Raw genomic sequence first — 26,550 nt, forward strand, 5'->3', positions numbered from 1 at the left:
ACATGCAACACAAATCATTCCTGTGTAAATGTAGATCTAACAGGGAAATGACAGACAGAAGCGTAAGAAAACACTATTTAAGACACTTTAACAAAGTGAAAGGATTCCTTTCTTTGCATCTTGAATTCCACTTGTTATACATGTTAAAGTTCTGAACCTTTGTGCATTCTGTGTTCATGTGTCTCTCACTCTACATGATGATACTCACACAGGGTCAAAGGTCACTGCTCCATCACTGAATTTTGGGGGCTCTTGCCTCTTCATGGACACACGGTTGGATCCTGGAGAAGCTGCTCTCTTTCTCTTCTTGTTGTTGATACTGAGAAAAAAAAAGAAATATTTTAAATTGTTTCTTTGCAGATTTTTTGGGCAACAATACTGTAATTTATAGAGCAGTATGTGTATTATGCATCGTTTTAGAGAGAAAACATGTTTTATTAATGGTAGGGTAAATGGGGTATAATGTGCGTTTTTGATAATTTTCACAAATATTTCATGGTCCACCGAATATGTTGTTGTATGAATAACTGAACATGCAATATATCATAAGAAAGAACAGACCATTTGCTTTTCAGTTAGTTTGTATGAGTCATTGTTAGTAGTGTAGTTTACCTGGGGTTTTCGTATGTTCCTGGTTTATAACATGCCTTGATCTCGGGTCTGGATTGTTTATGTTTTGCCTTTTGTTATTAAATCTGTTTAAGCATTTGGATTGGCCCTGGCCTTATCCTTGCGCACCCGTTACAGTGGGTAAGTTTCATGAAGAAAGCAACATTCTGAGCAAAAAGCTGAGAAAGTGACTAGCAGCCTTGTCACCTGACCTGAATACTGTGCGCTGATTGGCTAAAACTGACTTATCGGGTTGTGTTCACAGACAACAAGGGTGCTTTTCGGTTTCTGCTGTAAAACGTGAACTTGCGATAGCCATGACAATGGACAATACCAGCTTTTGTGACAAAACGCGTTTAGGGCTCAGAATGTGCTATATGTGGAGGATAACACACAGCAGTCAGTTCATTATTTTAAACATGCCGTTTATGAGTTTTTGCAAATAAACTCTTCATTTATTAAAGGTGAATTAGTCAGTTAATTGTTATAAGTTGACTTTCAATGGCGATGCATTTTGTCAGTCATAGTTTTTTATTTATTTATGTCTACTTTTTAAAACATATTTAAACATATTTAATATTTTGAGGAGCTACTTTAGAATATTTTAACTGGAACGGAGCACTAGTGGAAACTTTTTCATTTTATTTACATTTAATGCAAGTTCAGTGTAAAACTTTATTTTTACTTCTGTTGTTGCTTGCTTTCACTTCAGCAATAAAATCATGTGTCTTTTATCAAAAGAGGCCAGTAGTCCAAAGCATTCATGAAATTAAAACCCTTCAATTTTTTAAATCACCAAATGGAGTTTGAATGTCACCTAGCGGCCATATTGGCTACTGCGCCTAAAACTCCCAGAGCATACTGATAGTTTGGGATATGATGGATTTGGTATGCTTTACCAATTGAACCAATCATATTGATTGAAGATGACGTTAGTTAAGTCATGAGTTAGTCACTTGATCTTATTTGTTGTGTCTGTCTTTAGCCTATAAAACCTGATGTATTCCATTTGCTGCTGGGATTCTCTCTGAAATTTGTCTGAGATCCTCTGCCCATGATGTATTCTTCTTCTTGGGGGAGATTCTCTGGAGAACTGCTCTGAGAACTCTCCCGGCCGTGATTAAAGCATTTAAAGTACATTTGCTGAAGTCTGTTGGTTTATTATTTCTGTGCAGCAAGTCAGATAGGGGAGCAAGTTATAGTAAAGGAACCAAGTTAGTTAGGGGAACAAGTAAGAGATAGGGGATGTCGATTGTAGACGTGAACCAAGGTACGTAGTTAGGTTTGGGGAAAAATCTACCACAGGGACAAATTTGAAAGAACACTTGGTTGGATTTACTGCTTTGACTTGCAGTTTTAGGTGCCCAGGCACAGGTTTTATATTAATAGAAAATAAAAATAAATGTAAAGCAGCACATTAAGTTCAGCATCCATTTAAGTTTGGATATGTATTTTTCCAGTCTATGTTTAAGAATAGGATCGCCAGGTAAGAGGTGAATGAGACTAACTAGTTATCTAGATTTCAAGACTATCATCTATAAATATGTTCAATTTGGATACATATTGTATATAGCCTTTTTACCCTTTATTTTAACAACTATTTGTGCACCCATACACACACTTGTGTTTATGTGTTATTGCCAGTGTTGTAGTTTTTAGAGGCGATGAATATAATATCTCGTCTAGGGTGCCAAAAGAATCTGGACCAGCCCTGAACTTCATGATACTCACAAAGGGTCAGAGGTCACAGCAGGTCCATCACTGAGATTAGGGGGAATACCCATGGAGATGTTACTCTTCATGGACACACAACTGGATACTGAAGATGGTCCATTACTGAGATTAGGGGGAATACCCATGGAGATGTTACTCTTCATAGACACACAGCTGAATCCTGGAGATGCTGCTCTCTGAGTGTGAACAGACGCCTCCTCCTCTCTCTCCTCACACACACTCATTTTACAGGAAGTTTGCTCCTTCTCTTCCTCCTTGATGAGAGACTTTTCAGACCTGTATGTGGACACAGAAAACATGCACAAAACACAACTGAATTGTGTCATTTTATTTAAATGGCATTTATTTCACTTTAACTTAACGTCAACAGTCTTTCTCCAGTTACTGTAAATAATGTTGGTTTGTAGAGAAACATGTCGCCACTTTCAAACACGGCATCCTCGTTTAAACACTGGATTCACCTTCACTTTAATGACACTACTGAACTCTTGCAGGTGTTTTTCACAATCCGTTTTTCATCTCGCATTAAGCAAATATGATGTTACTTTTACGCGTTTATGTGATTATCCTGCGACTAGGCCTAATTTACACTTGCTTTCCTCAGTCTTACTGCGCCACTGAACACATGTAGATTATAAAAATAATTAAGATGTCTAAAGTCAACCAAAGATTTCAACATTAAACTAATATTCTCCTGTTAAAGGAAAAAGTAAGTGCAAGTTTAGCTATTTTATGACATTTGACGTGTCGTGAAGTAGGCCTAGATATGAAAGCAACTTTCCACTTCATGTATTGGAGATGAGTTCGTCATAATGTCTGTTTTGGCGCAAATACTCTATCGATATTACAGGTATGAAAAGTTTAGCTAACTTACTGTCACATGTGGAACGATTGCTGATTTTCTATTTTCCGAAATGGCGTCTTTACAGTCACCGGCTGCTTTCGGTTTCACCGAGTAAACCATAGATATCATAAACGCTAGATGTCTTATGGCGCAGTCACTTCCGGCATCACCGTTCGGCCATCTTGTCACAGTGAAGCTGTGCATTAAGGTGAGTGATCAGCACGCACACAAATCCTCTTATCTCGCTGAAATCTTGACGGATTTACAAACGGTTTGGTTTCTTACAAACGTTATTAACGTGGCTATAATTCCGAATGCTTAAACATGTATGTTATAATTATTCATATGTATGCAGTGTATGCATACAGTGTCATAACTACATCTCTGACGTTTATAACAAACCAAACCGTTTGAAAATCGGTAGAAAATTGAGCAAGTTATGGTTATTTAAAAGTACATGCACCATTAAAGGAGTAAGCGAGCACACTGTGGCAAGATGGCCGCCACGTGCGGACGTCGACCTCCATTGGCCAGCAGCGCGCACGAGACATCTAGGGTGCTTCTCAATATCCCTCCTCGTCTCCTCGCTCCTCCGTCCTCCATCCTATGACCCGGAAACCGATCGAGCTCAGCCATCTTGAAGGACATCTCAATTCTCTAATTGCACCGCGAGGAGTCGAGGATCGAGGAGTTAGGAGGCTTCCTGAGGAGTCATGAGCGAGGATACACAGGTGTATCCTATGCGGAAGAGTTTTATCGACTTAAACGTGACGCACGTCTAAATTCTCCTCCCCCTTCACATCGGTCACAATCATTTTAATTTATACTTTACCTTTGCAGTTTATATAAACCACACATCTCACATATTTCAACAGGGTATCTTGCTTTATTATTATTTATTATGAATTTCTTAAATAAACAAACTTCAACAACATAAGGGCAGATCCTTTGAGCGCTGCTGATGACGCGATGAAGTGACGCTTGAGTGATCAAGTAGTCCAATGTATAAAAAAAAGTTACATTCGAATCCTCCATCCTCGCGTCTTTTCCTTGCAGCCTTCCCTCGCATCCTACAGGGGGCGGAGCTGAGACGCGAGGAAAGGAAACGAGGATGCACACTAGCCTTTATATATGATATCTATGGAGTAAACATCCAGCAGCTCCTCCTCCTCATAGACTGTAAAAAAATAGCTCCTCCTTCTTCTTCTTCTTCTTCGATTTTGTGGCGGGTAGCACCAACATTAAGGTGCATTATCGCCACCTACTGTATTGGAGTGTGGACCAGAATTTACCATAGACAGTATTACCCATTTCATATTTTATTTTGTTTTTAAAACCCTCTAAATTCTCTCAATCAGCTCTGTTCTCTTGAGATAAAGAAATAAACTCTCTAGTCCATAAATAATTATATTTTTTAAGCTTTAATTCATCCATTCCCATCTTTCTAAGTTCATTTTTCATTATTTCTCGTTCATTAGTACAAACACAAATAACATGTTCTACTGATTCCTCTACTCCACAATGCTCACATAATCCTGTTGGATGTTTATTTATTATCTTTAAGGTTTTAATCAGCAGTATGTCCGACCCTTAATCTTGTTAAAATATTTTCCTCTTTGGTGCTTCTTTTAGTTATCCTCACTATTCCTGCTTCTCGTTGTATTTCATAACGATGATGTCCTGTATTTACTGTATCCCATTTATGTTGGAATGGAAGAAGCTGGTTGCTAAGTCTTCAGTGGTGCCCCTACGGTCCAAAAGACTACGGGATAAGTGAAGTGAAGTGATTTATGTTGCCACTCTTTCGTGGTATATGCTTTAATTACTGCTTTTGCTTCATATTTACTAAGTGAAATATTCATGACCTCCTCATTTTCCTAAAACTATCAACCTATTCATTATCTTTTATCCTCTATCCACTGTAGGGCTGATGCTATTGCCATCATCTCTACTGTGTGTACTGATAAATGATCTGATGTTCTCCTATTAACAGAAATGTTTAAGGATGGAATACCGAAAGCAAAACCTGTTCTTCCCGTATTAGGATCTTTAGATCCATCCGTATATACTGGGACAAATGCTTGATATACAGTTTGTAGTCTATCTTCAACAACAGCTACAATGTTTCCAGATTCTTTCATTAACTCTAGCATATCAAAATCTATGAGAACTGCAGGAAACACCCAAGCTGGAGTTATTGATAATGCTACTGTTGGAATATATCTTTTCTGACTTAAAATCATTTCTCAAGCTTCTTTGTCACTATTCCATGCAAAACACTTCCGTTTAGACCTTTCCTTTTCCCAGCACGGAAAGAGTGCCTTTACTGTTGGATGACGGTCTTCTGAATGACCTTGAAGATTTACCCAGTAGTTCATCATTAACTGCTTTCGTCTGATTTGTAAAGGCATCTCACCCACTTCTCCCTGAAGAGCAGATACAGGAGTCGCTTTAAAAGCACCACAACAAAGTCTCAAAGCTTGAGCCTGTATCACATCCAACTTCTTCAACAACGTTTCTGCTGCCGAGTCATAAACAATACTTCCATAGTCTAACACTGATCTTATCAGCGCTATATAAACACTTTTCATTGCAACTCTACTCGCTCCCCATTCTGATCCTCTTAGACATCTCATCACATTTAAAATCTTTTTACACTCAGTGTCAGTCTTTTCAATATGTTCATTCCATGTTAGTTTTGCATCAAACCACACACCCAGAAACTTAAAACCTTTAACTTGTTCAATAGTTTGTCCATACATCTTTATTTCTGTATCAATGCCTCTTTTCTGAGTGAACATTATTGTTTTTGTTAAAACCTGAATCCCCATGAATATGACCATTTTTCTACTACTTCAATCGCCTCTTGTATTTTTCCTGTGATATGATTTATATTCCTTCCCCGTTTCCACAACACCCCGTCATCAGCAAACAATGAACGCCTCATGTCTCCATGAACTTGAGAAAATACATCATTTATCATAACTGAAAAGAGTATTGGACTTATGACGCGGCCCTGGGGTGTGCCATTTTCTACCATATATCTTCCAGATAAAACTTTCCCAACTCTGACTTGAATAAATCTATCAAATAAAAAACCTTTAATCCAATTATAAATTCTACCTGTTATTCCTATCATATCAAGCTTGATCATTAACCCCTCTTTCCAAACCATGTCATATGCCTCTTCGACATCAAAGAAGACTGCCATCACTGACTCCTTATTAACCTGAGCTTTCTTAACATCTGTTTCCAAACATGTAATGGGGTCCATAGCTCCTCTTCCTCTCCTGAAACCACTCTGATGAGGAGATATAATTCCTCTACTTCCCAAATAAAATGCTATTCTCTCTGTAATCATTCTTTCCATTATCTTTCCTATATGTGAGGTCAATGCTATTGGCTGATAATTCTTCAGATTTGACAGGTCCTTTCCCAGGTTTCCTAATAGGAATAATCACTGACTCTTTCCATCCAATTGGTAACTTTCCATTTACTCAAACTTCATTATAAAAGCCTAACAGTTTTATAGATGCCAAAACACCCACATGTTTTAAAACATTATGTAGCAGATTTCATCCTTTCCAGGAGATGTTATTCCAGCTCTTGCTATTGCCCTCTTCATTTCTTCCATAGTGAACAGCGCATCCCTTGTACTATTAGTTTCCTTCCGCCTCTCAATCCTTCCAGAATAAACTGATTTAGTTAATTCCCTTCCTCTCTTTCCCTCCTCAGTTAGATTATTTGAGCTATGGATTTCAACGAGAGCCTTTGCTGTCATTTCTGCCTTTTCTTCATCCAATACTGCTGCCTTTCCCCCTCCTTCATAACAGGGTATTCCCATTCTCTTCTGATTCCTCTCATGCTTTTAATCATGTCCCATACCTCTCCCACAGGTGTTGATCTACCTATTTTATTACAAAACTTCTGCCAACTTTGTCTTTTTGTATTTCGTATTATTTTCCTTATCTTTGCTTGCATTTGCTCATATTTAATTAAATTCTGAAAATTATGAGTTCTTCTTAAAATCCTTAAAGCTTTATTTCTTTCTTTAACTCCAGCACTGCATTCATCTGTCCACCAAGGGACCACCTTCCTCTTAATGTGTCCATTACTTTTAGGAATTGACTCATTAGCCGCTTCAAGCAATACTGTTTCCAATTTTTTATTAATCTCTTCAATATCTTCATTTAAATCTATTTTGTCTATTTCTCTCTCACAAATAAAACTAAACATTTCCCAATTAGCACAATCAAATATCCACTTCCCTATTCTTTCTCTTGTTGTTTATTTTCCTGTAATAATATTCCACAAAAAACTGGAGAATGATCACTCCCTACTGATGTTTCAGAATTTACATCCCACTCACATATCCCTGCTAAATTATTTGACACCAAAGTTAAATCTAATACTGACATATTCCCTGTGTGTACATCCAGTCTGGTCCTTTTCCCATCATTTAAACAAACCAATTCCTTTTCCTCTAACAGTTGTTCGATCACCCCTACGTTTACATCTGTTTTGTTCCTCCCCATAATGTACGATGTGCATTAAAATCCCCACAAATCACTCTCTTATTTCCATCCATTCCTTCAATTTGCCTTAACCCATTCAGATCTAATTTCTTACAAGGATTATAATAATTAATAATTATGAGCTCTCCTTCCTTCGTCAAGATCTCTATTACTATGTATTCATGCTCATTTCCTATTCCTATCTCTCTAAATGCAATATCTTCTCTAACAAATGTTACACACGCACCCCTACTCCTTCCTCCTATCACACCTAACACAATCACATCCACCGTCTAAAATCTAAATGTGGTCTCAACCATGTCTCCTGAATACAAATAACACTGGGTTTGCTAGCTAGCTCTTCTATATATATATTTTTAATTCTTGTCCATTGGCCAACAAACTTCTAGCATTCCACAAGAGGATCATTATTCGTATTATCCAACCCATGGTTGATCCTGGCTTGCCTGAGCACTGAGATCATGTCTTACTTCCTCCCATGTCAGTCCACTGATATTTAGATGATGAACTGCAGCTTTCACAATTATTTGTATTCTTTCTGTTTTAGATTTAATCTCCATTGTGGCATTAACTACCCCTGCAATGAAAACAACTAGTTTCTTAAAGTCAACCAATACCTTTTCTTAATTTACCTCTTCTATTTCTTTTGAGGTTTGATTCTCCACTCTGTTTCTTTCATTTCTTCCTTCTCTTGGATTCACCGTCCTCACAGCTTCTGCGTATGTAATCTTGCTCTGAGTTCTTACCTGTTGTATTTCCCTTTCCTTTTTTATCACTTCACACTCCCCATAAGCCACACTGTGATTCCCCCCACAGTTACAACATTTTGGCTGTTCATGATTACATTGCCCATATTCATGATCCTCTCCACACCTGGCACATCTCCTTCTGCCTTTACCTACCTTGGCTGTATGTCCAAATCTTCGGCAGTTGTAACACTTCATTGGCTTTGGAGTGTATTCTCTAAACATTATTGCTCAAAAATCCCAATGGCACTTTTTTTGGGTAGGAATTCATCTTCAAAATCAAGTACAACATACTCACTGTCTTTTCTCGCCCCTCTCCACTTATTTGTATCCTTCGAGCACCTTTCAGAGTTCCTCCTTTTAAGTTTGATTTAATTTCATCCATTGAGACTCCTACTGGGACTCCCCAAATCACTCCTTTACTCCACTTACTTTCCCTTTCCACACGACTTGTATTTATTACTTTAAATTGTCCCATTTCCTTCATTCTTCCAGCCCTCTCCCTCTGCTCTTCATTTCTACAAACAATCAGTAGATTTCCATCTCTCAAAACCTTTGCCATATGCATGTCTCCAATCTGGTTTCGCAAAATAGTTGTCAGTTTCACTGGACTCATTGATGATATTCCCTTCTCCTCACCAAATCTCAATATCATTTTAAATTTCAAACCTTGATCATTCTCCTCCACTCCTCTTTCAAAACTTCAATTACGCCTGGTTTTCTTTGCTCTAATCTCTTCAAAATTATTTTCTCTTTTCTGCCTCATTCTTCCGCTTCCTTGACTTGTTTCCATACTATCATCACTATCCACTATATCAGAATCTCCTCACTCTGGTCCATTCACAACACAGCTGTGCTTACCCGCCACCGCTTTCTTCTTTTCATTTGACTTTCCCATTCTTATAATTTTTCCGCTTTTCCGACCTCAATAATAAACATGGTTGATAAACATGCTTTTCTTCCAAGATCATCTGTTCAATTTCCGCAATTTCTCTGCTGAGAGCTTCAGAGATTTAATATCTTCCTTCGTGTTCAGCAGAAGAAAGAAATTCATACAGGTTTGAAACAACTTGAGGGTGAGTAAATGATGACAGAATTTTCATTTTGAAGTGAACTATCCCTTTAACTGAATAAACCTGTGTGGCATTTTTGATTTCTTAAGGTTGTAATGGTGGCGCAGTCATTTAACTTCTAACACATCGAGGAGGATATGGAAGCCCATTTTTGCCATATAAGAAAAAAAAAACATGCTCTGGTAAGTCATAATTATGACATAGAAAGTTGAATTTATGACATACTAAGTCATAATTATGAGATGAAAGGTTTAAATTATTTCTTAAAATGTACAAATTATGGCTTAAAAGTGAAAATTATGACATTAAAGGGATAATTCACCCAAAAATGAAAATTAGCCCATGATTTACTCACCCTCAAGCCATCCTAGATGTATATGACATCATGTATATAAGACATTTTCTTCTTTCAAATTAATACAATCGGAGTTATATATTAAAAATAAAAATCAAATAAAAAATCAAAAAACAAAAAAATGTTTTATAATGGCAGTGAATGGCCGTTTCTGTTTTGAATACCATCAAAGTCCATCAATCCATCATAAAAGTGCATCTATCCATGATAAAAGTGCATCTATCCATGATAAAAGTGCTCCAGGGGGTTAATAAAGGCCTTCTGAAGTGAAGCCATGCGCTCGTAAGAAAAATACCCATATTTAAAATTGTATCGACTAAAATAACTAGCTTCCGGCAGACGGTCTAGTAAATCGATGCGTACGGCGTCTGTCGGAAACTAGTTACATTTGTCAAAAGTACCATTTCATTCATAAGGCGCTAAAAATCTTGCCTCAATAGAGTACTTTTAAACTGCACAGTTTAACAGCCTCAATAACCAACCTTAGTTGTAACTGATTAAAGGCGTTATAATGTTTCACAGCGTTAATGTTCGCTGTGATTTCAATTTATGAGTAAAATAAAGCCTGTGGTAAACATAACTTGACGATGCTTTGATGTTTTGTTGTACAAAGTATTATGATACAATTATATGTTACATTTAACGTAGAAAATAAAGGTTTAAAAATAGGCTTTGTTTGTTGTGACGTCATTTTCATCAGCTTTCCACAAAAACAAGCCGTGCTCGTAGGACATGATGTTCCTCAGTGGATAATATTAGAGAGTGAACGATCAGCTGTTTCTGTGGTCAGGTCGTCAGAAGAGTCTGTGCTGGAGGATCTTTCTCGACTACAAAGCCGAGTCTCAGAGCTCAGAGTCAGAGCTCAGGCAGATGCTGAAATCCAGATGCAGACCAGAACATTTCTAGAGGTGCGTGTGTGTCCAGATCATGTTCACAGATGCTGATGCTCCTGTTCAGAGTGTGAGTCCATCACTTCTTCCTTCAGGCTGTGAGGTGAGGCTGAAGGAAGCTCAGGATGAGCTGGAAAGCTCACAGAAGAGCAGCAAGGCTCTGGTGGAGTTCCTCTGTGAAGAAGACAAGTCCTTCAAACTGGAGGAGGCCTGTGTGATCATCCACGGCTTCTGCCATCGCTTCCAGAGAGCCGTGCGGGCGAGCGACACTGATGCTGACTGCACTGTCTCTTTAAAGACTAACTACCAAATCAAGTCCAAAATCACCAGAGAACTAGAGCTGCTCCTTTAAAGCAATCTGTTTTTCAGCCTTTACAATATTAGATATTAATCTTCCTTCATGGAGTTTCTCTGAAATGCCTTAAAAGTTGTTTTACTGTCTTTAACTAAATAAATGCAAGGGAGAATCATCATTTATATTCACCAAACTCTTTAAACTAAACTAAAGTTGAAATCAGAGACTCTATTGAAACGTCTGTCTAAACTCTTATTGCATTCGGCTCCACTTTGACCCAGAAGAGGTACAAGCATTTTATTTATTTTTTAATAAATCCATAGTTTTTAGTAAGAAGATTTGTTTGTTAAGACTGTCAAAATAAAATAAAAAATCTGATTTTATGTAAGAAATATTAACCATTTAAACTGTGGCTTTTGCGTTCGGGTCTGTATTGACCTGAAAGTGAACTGTAGCTTTACACATGAAATTATGCTGATGTTTTTCATCTATTGGTTAGATTTGTCTCAAATTAATTCTGTAAAATAAATTTTTCCTCTTTCCTACACACACATTTGATCCTTCCCACATTTCCCACAAAAGTCCACATTTCACTTTGCTGCCACTATTGATGAACCAATGCAGCATGAAAAGATTCAAGCTGTTTATCATCTCATTTTTTCATATGGAAGTAAAAGTTTATTAATGAAATGTTTACAAACAAAATGTTCATTTTACTGAGTAATATTGATGTTGTTTTGTTGGAAAAATTATATGTAGGTTTCATACATTTAGGCTGTTTTGAGCAGTCATGAGTTTCAAATTAATTTAATTAAATCCATTGAAGTCAATGAAGTTCATACTGGTAATTCTCTTATAATTATATGTTCTCATAAATTTCATCTAATGATATATTCAAATAAAATGTCTCATATTGATACAAATGTATCTTTTGTTACATCACACTGGTTTTTGCTCTAGTTCCTAATTTTTTTTACATTTTAAAGAATTTTTCATTGTTTTATTAATAAAAAGGGGTTAAATGAAGTAATAGCATGTTAAAAATGTGGTGACATTCAAAACTTTCAAACTTTAGTGCATTCACTCATTAAGGCAAGACCATAGACTGTAAAAAAATATGGACGTAGTGTCCGTGACGTCACCCGTAGGTTTCTGAAGAGCATTTTTGAAGCCTAAAGTGGGCGGAGCCGGCCGTCGCCATCTTGGCCTTGCGTCACTCCCGGATAACAGAAAATAGACAAACAGGCGGGGCTTGAGTGGAGCTGAGGAGCCTGGCTATCTGAAATCACCTAGCTCGACGTGATCGAGTTAGCTGATGATGTAAAGCCAATTAAACGTTCCTATTTTTGCCCTTCGAAATATTATAATAGTTAAAAGACATGGCTACAAGTGAGACTGTGTATTACTTCGAGAGTGTTTGTGTATGACAGTGATACATGTCCGTCACTCTTTCGTGGTCCTTCAGCGCGGCATCGCTCAAGTTCGTAGAGAGCTTATTCAGTCCATTTTAAATTCTGATGTTGGCCGTCTCTCAAATGGGTTATGGTTTAACCGTTAAACCATAGATATATTGCCTTTGAAGTGCAAATAAATGCGCTAGAAAATCCGCGCTCATTCATGTGCATTTATTGCACGGACGGAGAAAGCGCCGACGCCTGCATGATTTCATCTGACGGTAACTTACATAAGCATATTATAATCCATCTGTTCCATGGGAGCAGAACGAACGAGCATTTATTGACGTTTTAAATGTGAAAACCCCAAAAAGCAACGAAATTGTCAGACATCCATTAGTGCATGTTCACAGAGGAAAACAACTGAAATACAGCGCTGGTTGTTCTCTCGAACGACAACGACGGAATCCAAAGACGTGGGCTTTGTAACGTTACCCAAGTATTAAATTGTATGAAATAATAATCCCGAAAAAAAGCACAAACACTGCAGAGATGGCAAGTTCAGCAGCTAACATTGCTGAGGTGAAGTGACGGCTAGTAACAGCAGACAAACGGCTAGCACTGACAGCGGCAATCCATCTGTCACTCAAGTGGCTTGGCCACACCCTTAAATTGAAATATTAATCAACTAAACGGACGAGTTATAAAATAATTCACCCCCCTCACAGTTGTTATGAAGGGCAAAATTAGCTGTATAGACCAAATCCACATACAGACACCAGGCTTTAAACACGTTTTTTTCTGCTGTAAAATTTGGCATTTTAACATGGGGGAGATACAGATTTGACTCACTTCTGACAACAGCCTCAAGCGGCCAGTCAACGAATTGCAGTTTAACTCACTTCCGTGTTGGTTTCAAGAGAGAGACGGGGAGGTTGCCGCTTGGGCAAGACACTACAGGTGAATAGGGTAAAAATTTTAACTAGCAGATATCACCATGAAACTTTCACAGTTGATTACCTACATTAAGATGAGAAAAAAATGTATTACAAGTTTTCTGTAATTTAATGTTTAAATATGCAAATTAGGCAATATCTAATCAAATATGCACTAATTTGCATATATTTTAAAAAACGAAATCTGAGTATTGGATAAAGCCAGGTTAAAAATTATTTTTTCAATGTGTTCACATATTAGATGGGAAAAAAAATTACAGAGGGATTTATGGATATCTACTTTTGTTAACCTGTAAATCAGAAAATACTGTCAATAGCCTTAAAAAATTATTTTTGCCATGTTTTTTGGAATAAAATGTTATATAAACCAGGCTAGGAATAATATATTTACAAATCCCTCTGTAAATGTCTTCATAATATAACTAGGTACAAGACTGGAAAGTTTGGTGTATATAGGTGCTACTGAAGTGGAGATTTCGGACTTGGAGAATGAGAGAACAGTCATTTTGAGAAAACGGGCTTTAAAGATTTTTCATCAGCCAATGAGATTGCGCATTCAGCCCTTTTACTTTCACGATTGGTTGCTTATAAAAAGGAAATGACCATATTTGGATCCGACAGGATCGTACACAAGAGAGAGAGCTTTCTAACGGTGCGTGTGATGACAGGCTGCCGGCAGAGATCGCGGAGCAGCATGTTGATTAAGAACGCAAACTTTTGTTGAATTTATGAGAAATCTACAGACGCAAACAGACAAAGTGTAATAAAATAAAGACCTAAATGTGTATTTCGGACTTTTTTTCAACACAAGTCTGAAAGAAGACATGTTATTGAAGACAAATATCCAAAAATCTCAAAATTGACCAGTAAAAAAAAAACGATGTTTTTGCCTGCCATGTCTCGCCTTAATGAGAAGTCGCTGATTAGATGCAATATGGTTTAAGTTGAACAATATTAAGTTGTGAGTGTTTTCTAAGCTTACGTTCCTCCGGGTCTAAACAGAGCACAGTAGGCTAAATGATGAAGTGAAACTCATGTGATGGAGGACATGAACCTCTGCGCTCCGCTTGATTTAACTTGATCTTTGATTCAGGTCAAACTGATTTACTTTAGTTACAGGGACAAAATAATGATGTTAAACTTCAATGAAAATCTGATGTTATATGTAATAATTCAAGATCCCAAAGCAAATATGTTGAAGTAAAACTGTGTGTGAGTTCAGTTTCCATTTGTACATGTTGAGTTTCTTCAACTTTGATGCACTTTACAGATGAAAGAGATTTAATGCTGATCTCTGATAATCTGCTGTGTTTTCTGTTTATGAAATGATAAATTACCAGAACGGATGTTCTATGTAATATTTGTAAATGAGGTGAATTTGAAATAAAGGCTGAATTGATTGTTACTCTTTGTTTATTTGACTGTAATATGTTTTGTCAGCGTTGTGTTTTTGATCATTAGATTGAGTCTTATTTTCAAGTACAGAGGGAAGACAAGGATGACTCTGGGGGTAGATTTAAGATTGTGTATATTTTACAAAATAATATATAACAACTGAACTTGAACACACACAAAAACAAATTTGTTCATGACGTGAACCACATAGACAGAACTTCATGGACAACATCATCACTGACTCCTAAGAGAGAGAAAGAGAAGTGAATTAAATAAGGAACATTTAGTTTAACATGTTCTACTCTCTAATTTTAAATTTCATATTTAAAAGATCTTACCAGAGTGCACACACATACGATACAAAAATAATGATATCAATCAAATGTTTTTTTTTTTTTTTTTTTTCACTGTAAAATTTCAGTATTCGGTACCAATACCAGTGAAAATGATATCAATTTCGCAGTTCGTAGCGCTTTCTCCTTTCCACAAACGCTTGCTCTCCAGTAGAGTGTGTCGTTGCTATGCAACCATGAACAGAGGCGCACCTGGAAAAATGAGCGCGCCGCTTCGCTTCTGTGCTAACAATTCATTTTACAGCATTAGAGGCTAATATATGATGGGTATGCATTCAAGACTATTTAGCAAATCACCATCACGTTGGCTACGTTAACTTTCCAATGAAATGCATCACAATTGTTAAACAAATAAAAATTGATTCGCATTTGATACTCACACTCTGATTGTCATCAACATTGTCGTTGTCTTTAGGTAATTCAGTAGGTGGCGTTGTCACTAAAAACCTAGGGTCCTAGAAATGCGGTCCTAGAACTGGAGTTTTCTCTTTAGAGAAAAAGGTAGTTTCAGCATAATACAAGTAGTATCAGGTCACAACAGTTTTACAGCTATCCAAATTATTTACATTCAGGGTATCAATTCAGCAGGTATATAACATTTTAAAGAATTAAACAAATATATATAAAATGCAGTAATGGCAAAACCGGCTGACGTAATCCAGTTCAGATTCATTGTTATTGCCTATTTTAGATTATAGCCACAAGTCAAGTCACCTTTATTTATATAGTGCTTTTTACAATACAAATTGTTTCAAATCAGCTTAAAAAAAACAAAAAAACATATTAATTTAGTTAATGAAAACAGTGATGTCGTCATCCAGCTCAGTTCAGTTCTCATATAATGGTGCCAATGCAGGCAGATCAATAATATTGTTGAATATTAAGTGTCCCCACTTCACATGCAAAATAAAATGTATTTAATAATACCCACTAGTGCATTCAGATTTATAGACACGCACAGGTTGACAAGGACCAGTCCGTGCCCACTCTTACAGAGCCCTGGTTTGTTTTGTCTAATCATCTCATCTGTTTGTTTTCAGGTTTTTGTACCCATCCTTTATCACTGAAATATTTTACAAATCAATCGGTTCTTTTAAGAGCCAGTTTCTTTTTCCTCCTCTCTCTCTCTTTCTCTATTTCTCTCTTTCCCGTGTTGTATTTCTTTGTGCTTTTACTTTATCCTTCAATTATTTCTATTTAAAAACATCTACAAATGGCATCAGAGTCATTAAAACAATTTAATGAATGGCTGGAAGCAGCAGAAACCATGGTCAGTGAAATACACTGCATACTGTTGTTCACAAGTGTCTCAGCTTTTGGTCAGCAGATGTTTTCTGTATCATTACATGTTGTGTTTGCAGTTAAACCTGCTGGCACTAGGGAGCTCTCAGAGGTCGAGGAGGTGCAAATTAATGATATTCCGCAAGAGGTACCAAGTCTTGGTAAGCATATTGAATTGAAAGCCTAAATTTTATATTAATATTTAAATTTAAAATGTCACATTGTTGAGCTGAGCTGCAGGCCACACCCTTTCTGCCTGGGTGCTTTGGTACTGGGTGTGGCGCCCAGCTGCAGACAGCTAGTTAGCCACCAGGTGGTGATTAGGGGAATTGGAGTCACTCACAGGATGGTAAGCAGGCTGGGAAGATGTGTGGAGAAACTGGGCCTGGAAAAATTATACTGCAGGACTAAAGCTTGTTTGAACAAGGAAGGAGTCGGTGAGCATTCGTTTGTGCAGTGTGGTGGACTTTAACATTTAAGTGAATTATATAATTATTATACTTAGGGTAAAATGTGTGTATTAAAAAAAGAGAAAAAAAAAGAAAAGAAAAAAAAGCATGTGCTTGAATTTTAAGCTAAAGTGTTATTCATTTAACATCATGAAGGTTTAATTGTATGTAATGTAATGTATTGTAAAGATTTTAAAAGGTTAAAAGCTGCTAGAGTTTAGGGTTAAAATCATTTGAGCAGTGCTTTAAAAGTGTCTTCAATTTATTTGGGTGCTTTAGATATGGGGTTTCTTTTACTTATTTTTCAAGACAAATTTCTAGTGTTTAAATTTAAGTATTTGATCCTGGGTTATGATGCTTTATTATGGTTACTTGGGCTTATTATATTTTTTCTTGACCTACTTGTGTTTGTGTTTAAGGTTTTTTACCTGCTTTTGGCCATGACGACTTTCAAATAAAAGAAAGAAAAGAAAGAATTGATTCCTGGTCATTGAGTAAAATCCAGTCCAAACCTTCAGAGGCAAGCATACCCTTTCAAGTGGGGGAAACTGCAGGATTGAACTTCACTAGAGTGAGGGAACTTGACACACATATAGGCAACTGTAAAAGTATGTAATTCCCATTTACATCATGCATATGAAGTGACAAAGCCATATAAGAAATTGCTAATTTGCTTTATTGCAACTGGCTTTTTCCTTATTATTATTATTACTTATTTTTTATTAATTTAGATCAACATCTTCAGAGGCTAAAAAACCTGCTAACTTCTGTCACTGTCTCTGCATCAGTGGAAGTAGAAGAGACGCCCAGCATGTCTGCATGGACCAAAAGACAGGTCATCTCTGAAAAGAAATTCAGGGCTGCAATGCCAGAGATCTTGAACTGCATGTCGGCTGCAGAGACAGTTACCCAGCATTGCTGTCAACAATGCAGAACTGTTGATGCTGTTGTCCGGTCCTTATGTGTCCCCTCAGGAAATCAGTGTTTCTGTTCATCATGTGACACTGAGATCCACAGAAAAACTGTTTTCCATGATAGGGAAGCGATGTTTGATGGTTTTTTAAAACCCATTCCACCAACATCCGTAGTGGTGGCTGATGAAAGTGGCCAATATCAACTCCGTGAACAAGGCATGTTCAGATAATGTAGTAGGTGCCCTTTAACTGAATCTTTTGTTGAGTAAATGTGTAGACATTACTGATATTACTCTCTGAAATGTGATTTACTGCAGTGTGTGTGCTTCCAGTTCCTCCACCGATACAAATCTGTTCCTGTGGTCCAAACCAAGACTTCACAGTTATCCCAGGAAAGCAGACCGTATTGGTGACTATCAACGGTATGTCTTGTCACTTCCTTCTACCTTTTTATATCCGACCAGATGAAGTCAAGCATAATAATAGCTTACTATATTCTTTTGTCCTGTGCTGTACAAATACTGGTCAAATAGTAAACACATGTTTGTTTTAAGGTCCACACAACCTGTGTCTGCCGTGTATAAGCTGTCCACTTTGTTCTTTCCAGACGGGTAGTATTTGTGGTGATACCTTCCACAGAGTCTTTCGGGAGTTTGCCTTCTGCAATTTTAAGAAAGAAGATCTGTGCCTGATGGAGCCCTTTAAATGCCCAGCATGCACACCAGACACGCTGGCTATATCTGCAGACGCTAATAGAAAACATCACCGGCTCAAGAAATCCAAAGGGTAAGTGTAATCTTTCTTTCTTTTCTTTTTTAATTTGGATATAGGGTGGTGCAGTGGTGTTTGTGTGTCCATGCTGCCTCTCTCCTGTCACCCAGTGCTAGATGCGATGGGCTCTCGACCCCCCATGCCATGACCCTCTAAAGGAAAAGCAAGTATAGCTATTGGTTGAATGGACTGATAGTTATTTATAGAGAAACTGTACTTTACCTTATTTCTGTAAAAAATAACAATCATTTTGTGGCATCTAAACATTTTTTTTTTTTTGGCTCTAGTCATTATATAATTATACTTTTATTTGAAATTCATGGAAAGTAACAAAATGTGTCAAATGTGTGATTGCTTCACATTCAAACGTAAATGCTTTTACAATTTAAAGAGTGTTTTGAAAGATATAGCACTGTTTTAAACAAGCTTGTTATATTACAGTTCTACGACAGCAATCTGGTCAATTGTTCAGGAACTTTTTCTCCCTTCTGTAGCCTGAAGACACAAACACAAATAAAGATTTAGTTATTTATTTTTGTACTTTAAACAGTGTGTTTTTTTCTTCTTACACGAGTTAATTCCACATTACAGCATTCATTTCCACAGGACAAATAAGCTGATACTCTAAACACAGTGTTCCAGATCAAATGTGATTCATACAGACTAAAATGTGTGGCACCTTTATGGTTAATTGTCATATTAATTTAGGTGAATGCAACGTTTAATCATTATTATGTAATTGTGTTGGCGATGAATTCCTCTTATTTAACAGGACAGACGAACCATCTCTTTCTGATGGACTGTTCATCGCACAAGATGCCAAAGTATCTGCCTTTGTTGACCAAATTAGAAGCCAGATGTTAAGTGTAAGGATTTCTTTAACTCTTTTTAATTGAATGTTTTCTTGTCCTGGGATTACATGTAACATATTGTTTCTACTTTCAGAGGACAGGTCATGATGTCTGCGGACCGGCAACATTTCCAGCAGGCAGAGAAATAGCACAGAAGTCCAGGGCCAAGGTGGATGAAGAGGGCCTTGAAATAGCTGTGTGCAGACATGAGTCTCGCTGCAAGGCTTGAGCCTCTATGGAGTGTGTGTGTGTGTGTGTGTGTGTGTGTGTGTGTGTGTGTGTGTGTGTGTGTGTGTGTGTGTGTGTGTGTGTGTGTGTGTGTGTGTGTGTGTGTGTGTGTGTGTGTGTGTGTGTGTGTGTGTGTGTGTGTGTGTGTGTGTGTGTGTGTGTGTGTGTGTGTGTGTGTGTGAGAGAGAGAGTGTGTGCAGGCGCTGGTCCTCCATCTGATCTGGAGTGTGTGTGTGTGTGTGTGAGAAAATGAATATGGCTACTACCTTATCAGGACTGATATGACAAATTACCATTCATATGACTACATACTGTAGTGTTACAGGAATTTTACTAGTCACTTAGATCCTGGTTTGTCTCCTTACCAGTTTTGGCAATTTTCCCTTTACAGGCACTGGCCTTATTTGGAAAAGATGGCAGAAAAGTTATCCGAGCTCCAACCACTTCCCATGATGAAGCCTTTTCTATCTGTAATGCATGCCAAGGCTCACACTGGCAAATGTGAGGTACTGTGTGTGAGTTAAGTTTACGTTTTAATGTTTTAATGAAACATCCTTACAGCATCAGAAAAATGTAGCTTGATTATTATCTCGGTAAATATGCACCTTTCATAAGTCAAGAGTAGTAAACATTATTGAAATACTTTAATGCAGTGGTTTTCAGACCTGTCCTGGAGGACCCCAGCACTGCATTGTGTACAGTATGTCTCCCTTATCTGACACACACAATTCAGGTCTTGCAGTCTCTACTAATGAGCTGATGAGTTAAATCAAGTGTGTCATATAAGTGAGATATACAAAATGTGTAGTGCTGGGTATCCTCAAGGACAAGTTTAAAACCACTTATTTAGTGTCTGTGTGTGTTGGGTGTGTGTGTGTGTGTGTGTATATGCTTATGAACTTTTTAAACATAGTTAACATCACTATCAGTGATCACACTGTTACAACAGTACTGGTCATTCTGGTTTAACCGCAGGGTTGTTTGCAGGATATGCTTCCTGATCCCGTCCAAAAGTCCTGACTGCACAATTGCAGTTGTGAAAGCTTTTCTTTCATTGTTATCCTACCTCAGAACATTTTATATTTTCAAATATTAAACATATCAAAATTTGCTCATGGCACCAAATTCAATTGATGCTACACAAACTAATAAATAAGCATTGAATGATAAAGGTCTTGGTCTTCTTCTCTGGAGCAGGTTAGGTGGGGCGGGAGAAGCCAGGAGGGTGCAGGAAACACTGTTGGTGAAGAGCTGGAACAGGTCAATCGCTTCCTTTCAAGGGCAGCTCTTACTACAAACTACAGGACCAAGTCAGGTTGGTTGAAAAAAGGGTTAACCAGTGTGTTTGACACACAATGCTAGATTGTACAATTGATTTGTTCTTATTGGTTTTGTTTTTTTATAGGCAGAGGAGATATGATTACTGTACTTGCCATGGGATGGAGCAATAGGAAGGTGGAGAGTCTCCACAAGACACTGGTGAAAAGATTTGTCAAAGTAAGAAGCCTAGACTGCACGTTAAGGTGTTTCCTGGGCCCTGGAGACACTATGAATGTGATTGTGCTCTCCCCTGCATTTTTTTCAGGGGCAATTGTGGTTAATTTTGCAGTGATACTGTGTTTTCTGTCATTTTTTTCTCTTTTTAAATAGACTACACAGAGAGCAGAAGTGGAAGCAGCCGATCTTGAGAGTCTCAAGCAGGAGTTAAACATCTCTATGGAGGACGCAGATCGGTGGCTGTGTGATGGCAAGCAATGGGCAGCCACTGGTATGTAATATAGTCGCTGGTGTTTACATTTCCATATATATTTGTCTACATTTTTGCAGTGATACTGTGTTTTCTGTAATGGTCGACTTTGCTTATTTCTGGTTTTCAAGAGAGACACAGGACTCACAGTAGCAGGAAGAGCTCCAGAGTGAAATCCATGAGATTATTTATTCCATCCGAAGAAAGAAGCATGATCCGTATCGACAAAATGGTATTTGATACTACATCACTCAACTTGCATTTTGTAATTGTTATTTTTTTTCTAATATTTTTTTTCTTTAAACTTACAGACAGCAACCAAACAAGGCAACGCAAACGTAGAAGACTTGGTGAGCTCAAAAAGACACTCAGAGAGAAGATAGTGCTGTACAACACCATTCCTGGCTGTGAAGAGAAAACTGACACCGAAGCAGCGTGCAGTCTCTCTGATGACTTTATTCTGCCTTGGGAAGCACAAGGAGATGCTAATTAATGCGTTTTATTTTTGTGCTTTTTTGAATTCACAAAATTCAGTTGATTGTTAATACAAGTAATAACACTCAGCAATTTAACACTGCCACCCAGTAAAAAAGGTGCAACATACAGTAAAGAATAACACATTATATATTCTGTTGCTATCTGAAAAATGATCTGTAATGTTCCCATATGAAGACATAGTGATATGAAGTAAAAATATTATGAATACATAGTGATAATCTGTTATTGTTACTCCTGTACTACAAATATTTATTATGTAGTAAAATATATGAATTGTATAAAGTTATATAGTTTTTAAATTCTCACTGAAAGAGCGAGGCAGAGTGTGTGTAAGCTGTGGTCAGAGCCAGAGCGCATAGCGGACGTCTCCTGGATCGCCACAGTAAAGGTACAGTAGCCTACCTAGTCTACTCACTTATCAGTTTATATTATTTACATTTAAAACTATAAATGTGACATTTCAAAATATGACCAGAGTAAATAATAAATTATATTACTATGACATAGTATGAAAAGTTTGTTTTCCTTACCAATTATAACAACTAAAATAAATAAAAGAAGTTTATAGGTAAGAGTGACGGTTGAGACGTTTGTTGCAACGCTCTTAAAGAAATCCCTTTCCTCAGGGACTTTTCCTCCTCAGTGAAACCCTTACTAGAAGCTTCATGTAAACCACACACACTCATTCCCTGAACTGGCAAAAACTAACATGGCGGCATCGTGCATATAACGCTATAGCTCAAACTAACGCGATTGTTGTAAAGGTGTTTAAAGTGTAAATTGCAGGTTAAATTTTTCACTACGATAATGCAATGTGTTTATTAAACATAAAGATAAGAACCGCCCACCATTGTTTTTTATACCAAAATACTGAATATAATATGAAAAGTTGGCACTTTTAACAGTGGTTTTAAGCACTCCCGCTCCCTTCCACTAGATGGGGCGTGACGTCATAAGAGGAACTCACTAGTAGAGTTACCGGCATAATCAATAGTACGCTAGCAGCTATATTTGCCTTATTCACCTATCAAAAGGGTAAACTGTTGTGTTTGTGCGGGATGTACAAATTCTTCAACAACAGGGCCCACAATTTCCTCAAGGACAAAAGGTTGATTCGTGCCTGGGTGAGGTTTGTGGCTACCAATCGGGTGGATTTTACTGCTGCCTCTGTGACCAAGTCAGCCGTCATATGCAGCGAGCACTTCACTGACTATGACCTAAATGTAATTACTCATGCATTAAGTATGGTACTCTTCAATGTTGTATTTCTTTGAAAAGCTATAGATGCCTTACATAACTACATAACTACAGAAAAGTTGGTTGTATGTTTTATTTTTTATTTGATAAAAAAAAAAATTATGGATAAAATAACTAAATTGTAAACATACTCGTGTGTGCTGACTTCAAGGGGGCCGTGATCCTGCCTGAAATGAGAATAAGCTATTCGCAAAACAAACGGGTTGTTCAGGCACGTCAGATCAGCCGGTCGCGGGTTGAGCTGTTCCACTAAATGATGTTTTATTAACAAGGTTCGGGAGGAGCAGGTGCAGATAATTAACCCAATTAGCACAAGTGGAGATCAATCAGTAATCACCTCAGGACAAGATAAATAACAGCAGAACCGACCTCTGTTCCTTGACAGTTTGTCAGCATCCCACCTCCACTCCATCTCCTCACTTTAGTTCCATCTCCTCACTTCTAGTTCCATCTACTCTTACCAACGGGGGGAGTACTCTGGGTTCAGGCAGAAATTCCGAGCTCGGAGCCCTCCACCCGGACAGCACGCCAAATACGCATAACCTTTACCGTAATAATTATATGTAGATGTGAACTCGTGAAACTCCAAAACGCATTCACCTCACGGCAGCACACACTCTCCACTGCTGATTCAATTGAGTGGCTTAGCCCACACAAACACAGTGATGGGGACATCGATCTCTCTTTTTCTTTTCTGACAATAAACATCGCTAATTAAATCGTGAGAAATTGATAAAGCATGGACTGAGGAAGGGTATTAGGCGTTTTGAGGTGCTTTGACGTTTGAGGCGTCGATGAGACTAGCGATTGGTGCCTGTGCAGTGTGTGCATCTCTACAGCTCTGATTTGGACCGACTGACACCATGTAAGTAAATAATGTCTTGAGTCGTTGTCCCTCCTTGCTATTCTACATGACGGCTGTGGTCCATAAAGAATTTGATGGTTTCCCACATCCTCAGTCGTTCTCCAAATAGCCATAATACAGTAGGAATCTAGCAGAGTATGGGTTGCGAAGTGCCTCTTATGACGTCATCACCCAGTTACTGAAAAACACGCTACCTTTGAAGAAACCCCAATAAATGTTATTTTAACACATTTTAAGACAGAAATAATTAAATATATACATATAGAGCACTTTAATTTACACATTAATTGGCTGTGGTTGTTAACCTGCAAGTTACACTTTAAACAACAAAACACATCCACTTGCACATATTTGACAAATATATATCGGAATACCAGATATGTCATGCTATAGCTAACACATTTGTGAATATTTTGAATTAAAAAAAGGGAAAAAGAAATAAAAGCAGTCAGTCATTCAGCACTATTGTGGTTGCGGTGTGTCACGTGACTAGCAATGACGCGTCACCATGGAAACAAAGTGATACGTTCTAAATAACGGTCGCCTTTGAAAAAAATAGTGAATACGATTTTTCTTGATATCCACAACTTTCCTGCAAGTCTTAGTGGGCGTCGCCATGACACTTGATACTTCCTGTTGCCGGTATCTCAGTTCCGGTTTAGCTTAACGCGTAATAAAGCTAGCACACAAGGGATACTTGCGTCGCGGTACAAACGGGTGAAACTGATTACTAACAAGTAGTAATGCTGACCAGAGGTGGACGAAGTACACAACTTCCTTACTTGAGTGAAAGTACAGATACTACTGGTCAAATATTACTCCGTTACAAGTAAAAGTTGTAAAGACCTATTTTTACTTAAGTAAAAGTACAGAAGTACTCGTTTTTAAAAATACTTAAGTATCAAAAGTAAAAAGTAAATGTCAATGCATTGTTTTATTATTGTTGCATTGTTTTATGTAATACTTACAGTACCGTATGCCTCTGAATCTATGCCTACCCTCATATCAATATCACATTTATTTATAGAACACAGTTCCAGTGGTGGGATTGAATGTGAGATTGAATAAGTGCACTCAATAACGTCCACAATGGTTTCGGACACCCAAATCTGTTCCCTCAAATACTGCCCTATTTAAAGTTTTTTGGCTTTTAGTATGAATATGTTAGCCTTACTGTTATCTATAAGCTAGTGTGCTCCAAAACAAGGACAACATTTGCATTTAGAAGACCAAACCCAACGTTGAAAATGAAAATCAGGTTTATGTCAGATTGACATTGATCTCCAACGATGGAAAGACGTTGTATTGTGGTTGAAAATGAAAATCGGGTTGACGTCAGAAACCAACATCAGTCGAGTCCTGACATCAACCCGACTTTCATTTCCAACCAAAATGCAACCAAAATCATCCACTGACTGATGTTACTTTCTACTCAAGGACCTTGACAGAATTGTAGTGGAGTAAAAAGTACGATATTTGTCTTTCAGATGTAGTGAAGTTAAAGTAAAAAGTTTACAGAAAAAATAATACTCAAGTACAGTACAGATACTCAAAAAGTGTACTTAAGTACAGTACTCAAGTAAATGTACTTTGTTACTGTCCACCTCTGATGCTGACAGATAAGCAATGGCTCCTTGTGGCTCAACTTGTACCGTTGTGGGGTGAACAAACAACACGCGAAAACTGAAGGATTTTATGAATGGGACTTGTTTCCAACATAAACGGACCCTCTACGCAGAAAGAGTTTTTCTTGTACTTACAAAAAACTGCAGTACAATTATATATATTTTAAGTGGTATGTTTATTGTTTTCAATAGTTTGAAAATTAATTCGAGAATTAACTTGAATGTGCAGCAATTTGTACAAATAGAGAGTATGTAGGCCTACTTTATTTGTTGTAGCCATTAAATAAGAGCATTTAGTTTCATATTTGTTCAAATATTATAATGTAATTTTTTCCATCTATGTTGATTATGAAAAGTGAACACCATATAGGATGCATCGGGAGACGTGGGTCAGACATGATTTTGTTAATGGGTCAGACATTAAACTTCATTTTCTTCATTAAATTTTGTTTTGTAGAAAGCCTTTCTTTAAAGTGAATTTCGTTTTGTATAAATTGTATCTTAATTTGAATAAATTTTGCATCAACCAATTGCCTGGATTTAATAAATAAGAAGCATAGCAGACAATATAAATCATGACATGGAGGCACCGGTCACTGGCATTGCACGTGAACAGGAGCACATCTCATCATAAATTAACCGAAACTCAGACATGAGAAATATAGCCTATCTAAAGAAAGATTTAAATGTCTTTAAACGAAGAAATAGGCTAATCCAAGATGTGCAATTCAGGCGCGTTCACTACGGAGATGGCGATCGTCAACTTCATCTTTGCAGCAGACACTGACAGAAAAGACTAGTTTATTAATAAAAATCAATGCACGCGTGTCACCAGATTTACAAATGCACATCTTGCTTGTTGCACGCACACTCGGCACATATATA

General features: G+C 37.5%; 2 protein-coding genes across 3 annotated transcripts in view; one reads left to right on the forward strand and one right to left on the reverse strand.

Annotated features, from left to right (window-relative positions):
• Window positions 1-3,352, reverse strand: part of LOC311079655 (NACHT, LRR and PYD domains-containing protein 3-like) — a 49,952-nt gene extending 46,600 nt beyond the window's left edge. Inside the window, 3 exon segments of the mRNA XM_084109270.1 lie at window positions 209-319; window positions 2,341-2,619; window positions 3,218-3,352. Coding sequence (XP_083965396.1) covers window positions 209-319; window positions 2,341-2,567 — 338 coding nt within the window. The 5' untranslated portion in view covers window positions 2,568-2,619; window positions 3,218-3,352.
• LOC311079881 (uncharacterized protein) overlaps window positions 1-26,550 on the forward strand; it is a 518,544-nt gene that overhangs the window by 88,872 nt on the left and 403,122 nt on the right. Inside the window, exons 2-9 of one of the 2 annotated variants that reach the window (XM_084109604.1) lie at window positions 18,431-18,609; window positions 19,367-19,460; window positions 19,540-19,614; window positions 20,065-20,179; window positions 20,871-20,988; window positions 21,079-21,170; window positions 21,324-21,441; window positions 21,552-21,652. In XM_084109604.1, the coding sequence (XP_083965730.1) occupies window positions 20,087-20,179; window positions 20,871-20,988; window positions 21,079-21,170; window positions 21,324-21,441; window positions 21,552-21,652 (522 nt within the window). In that variant the 5' untranslated portion in view covers window positions 18,431-18,609; window positions 19,367-19,460; window positions 19,540-19,614; window positions 20,065-20,086. Of the gene's footprint in view, window positions 1-18,430; window positions 18,610-19,366; window positions 19,461-19,539; window positions 19,615-20,012; window positions 20,180-20,870; window positions 20,989-21,078; window positions 21,171-21,323; window positions 21,442-21,551; window positions 21,653-21,731; window positions 22,098-26,550 lie in introns of those variants that run through there. The other variant, XM_084109603.1, reaches the window with a different exon arrangement.

The sequence above is a fragment of the Abramis brama genome, assembly GCF_963993115.1.
Source record: "Abramis brama genome assembly, chromosome: 1".
Taxonomy (NCBI): domain Eukaryota; kingdom Metazoa; phylum Chordata; class Actinopteri; order Cypriniformes; family Leuciscidae; genus Abramis; species Abramis brama.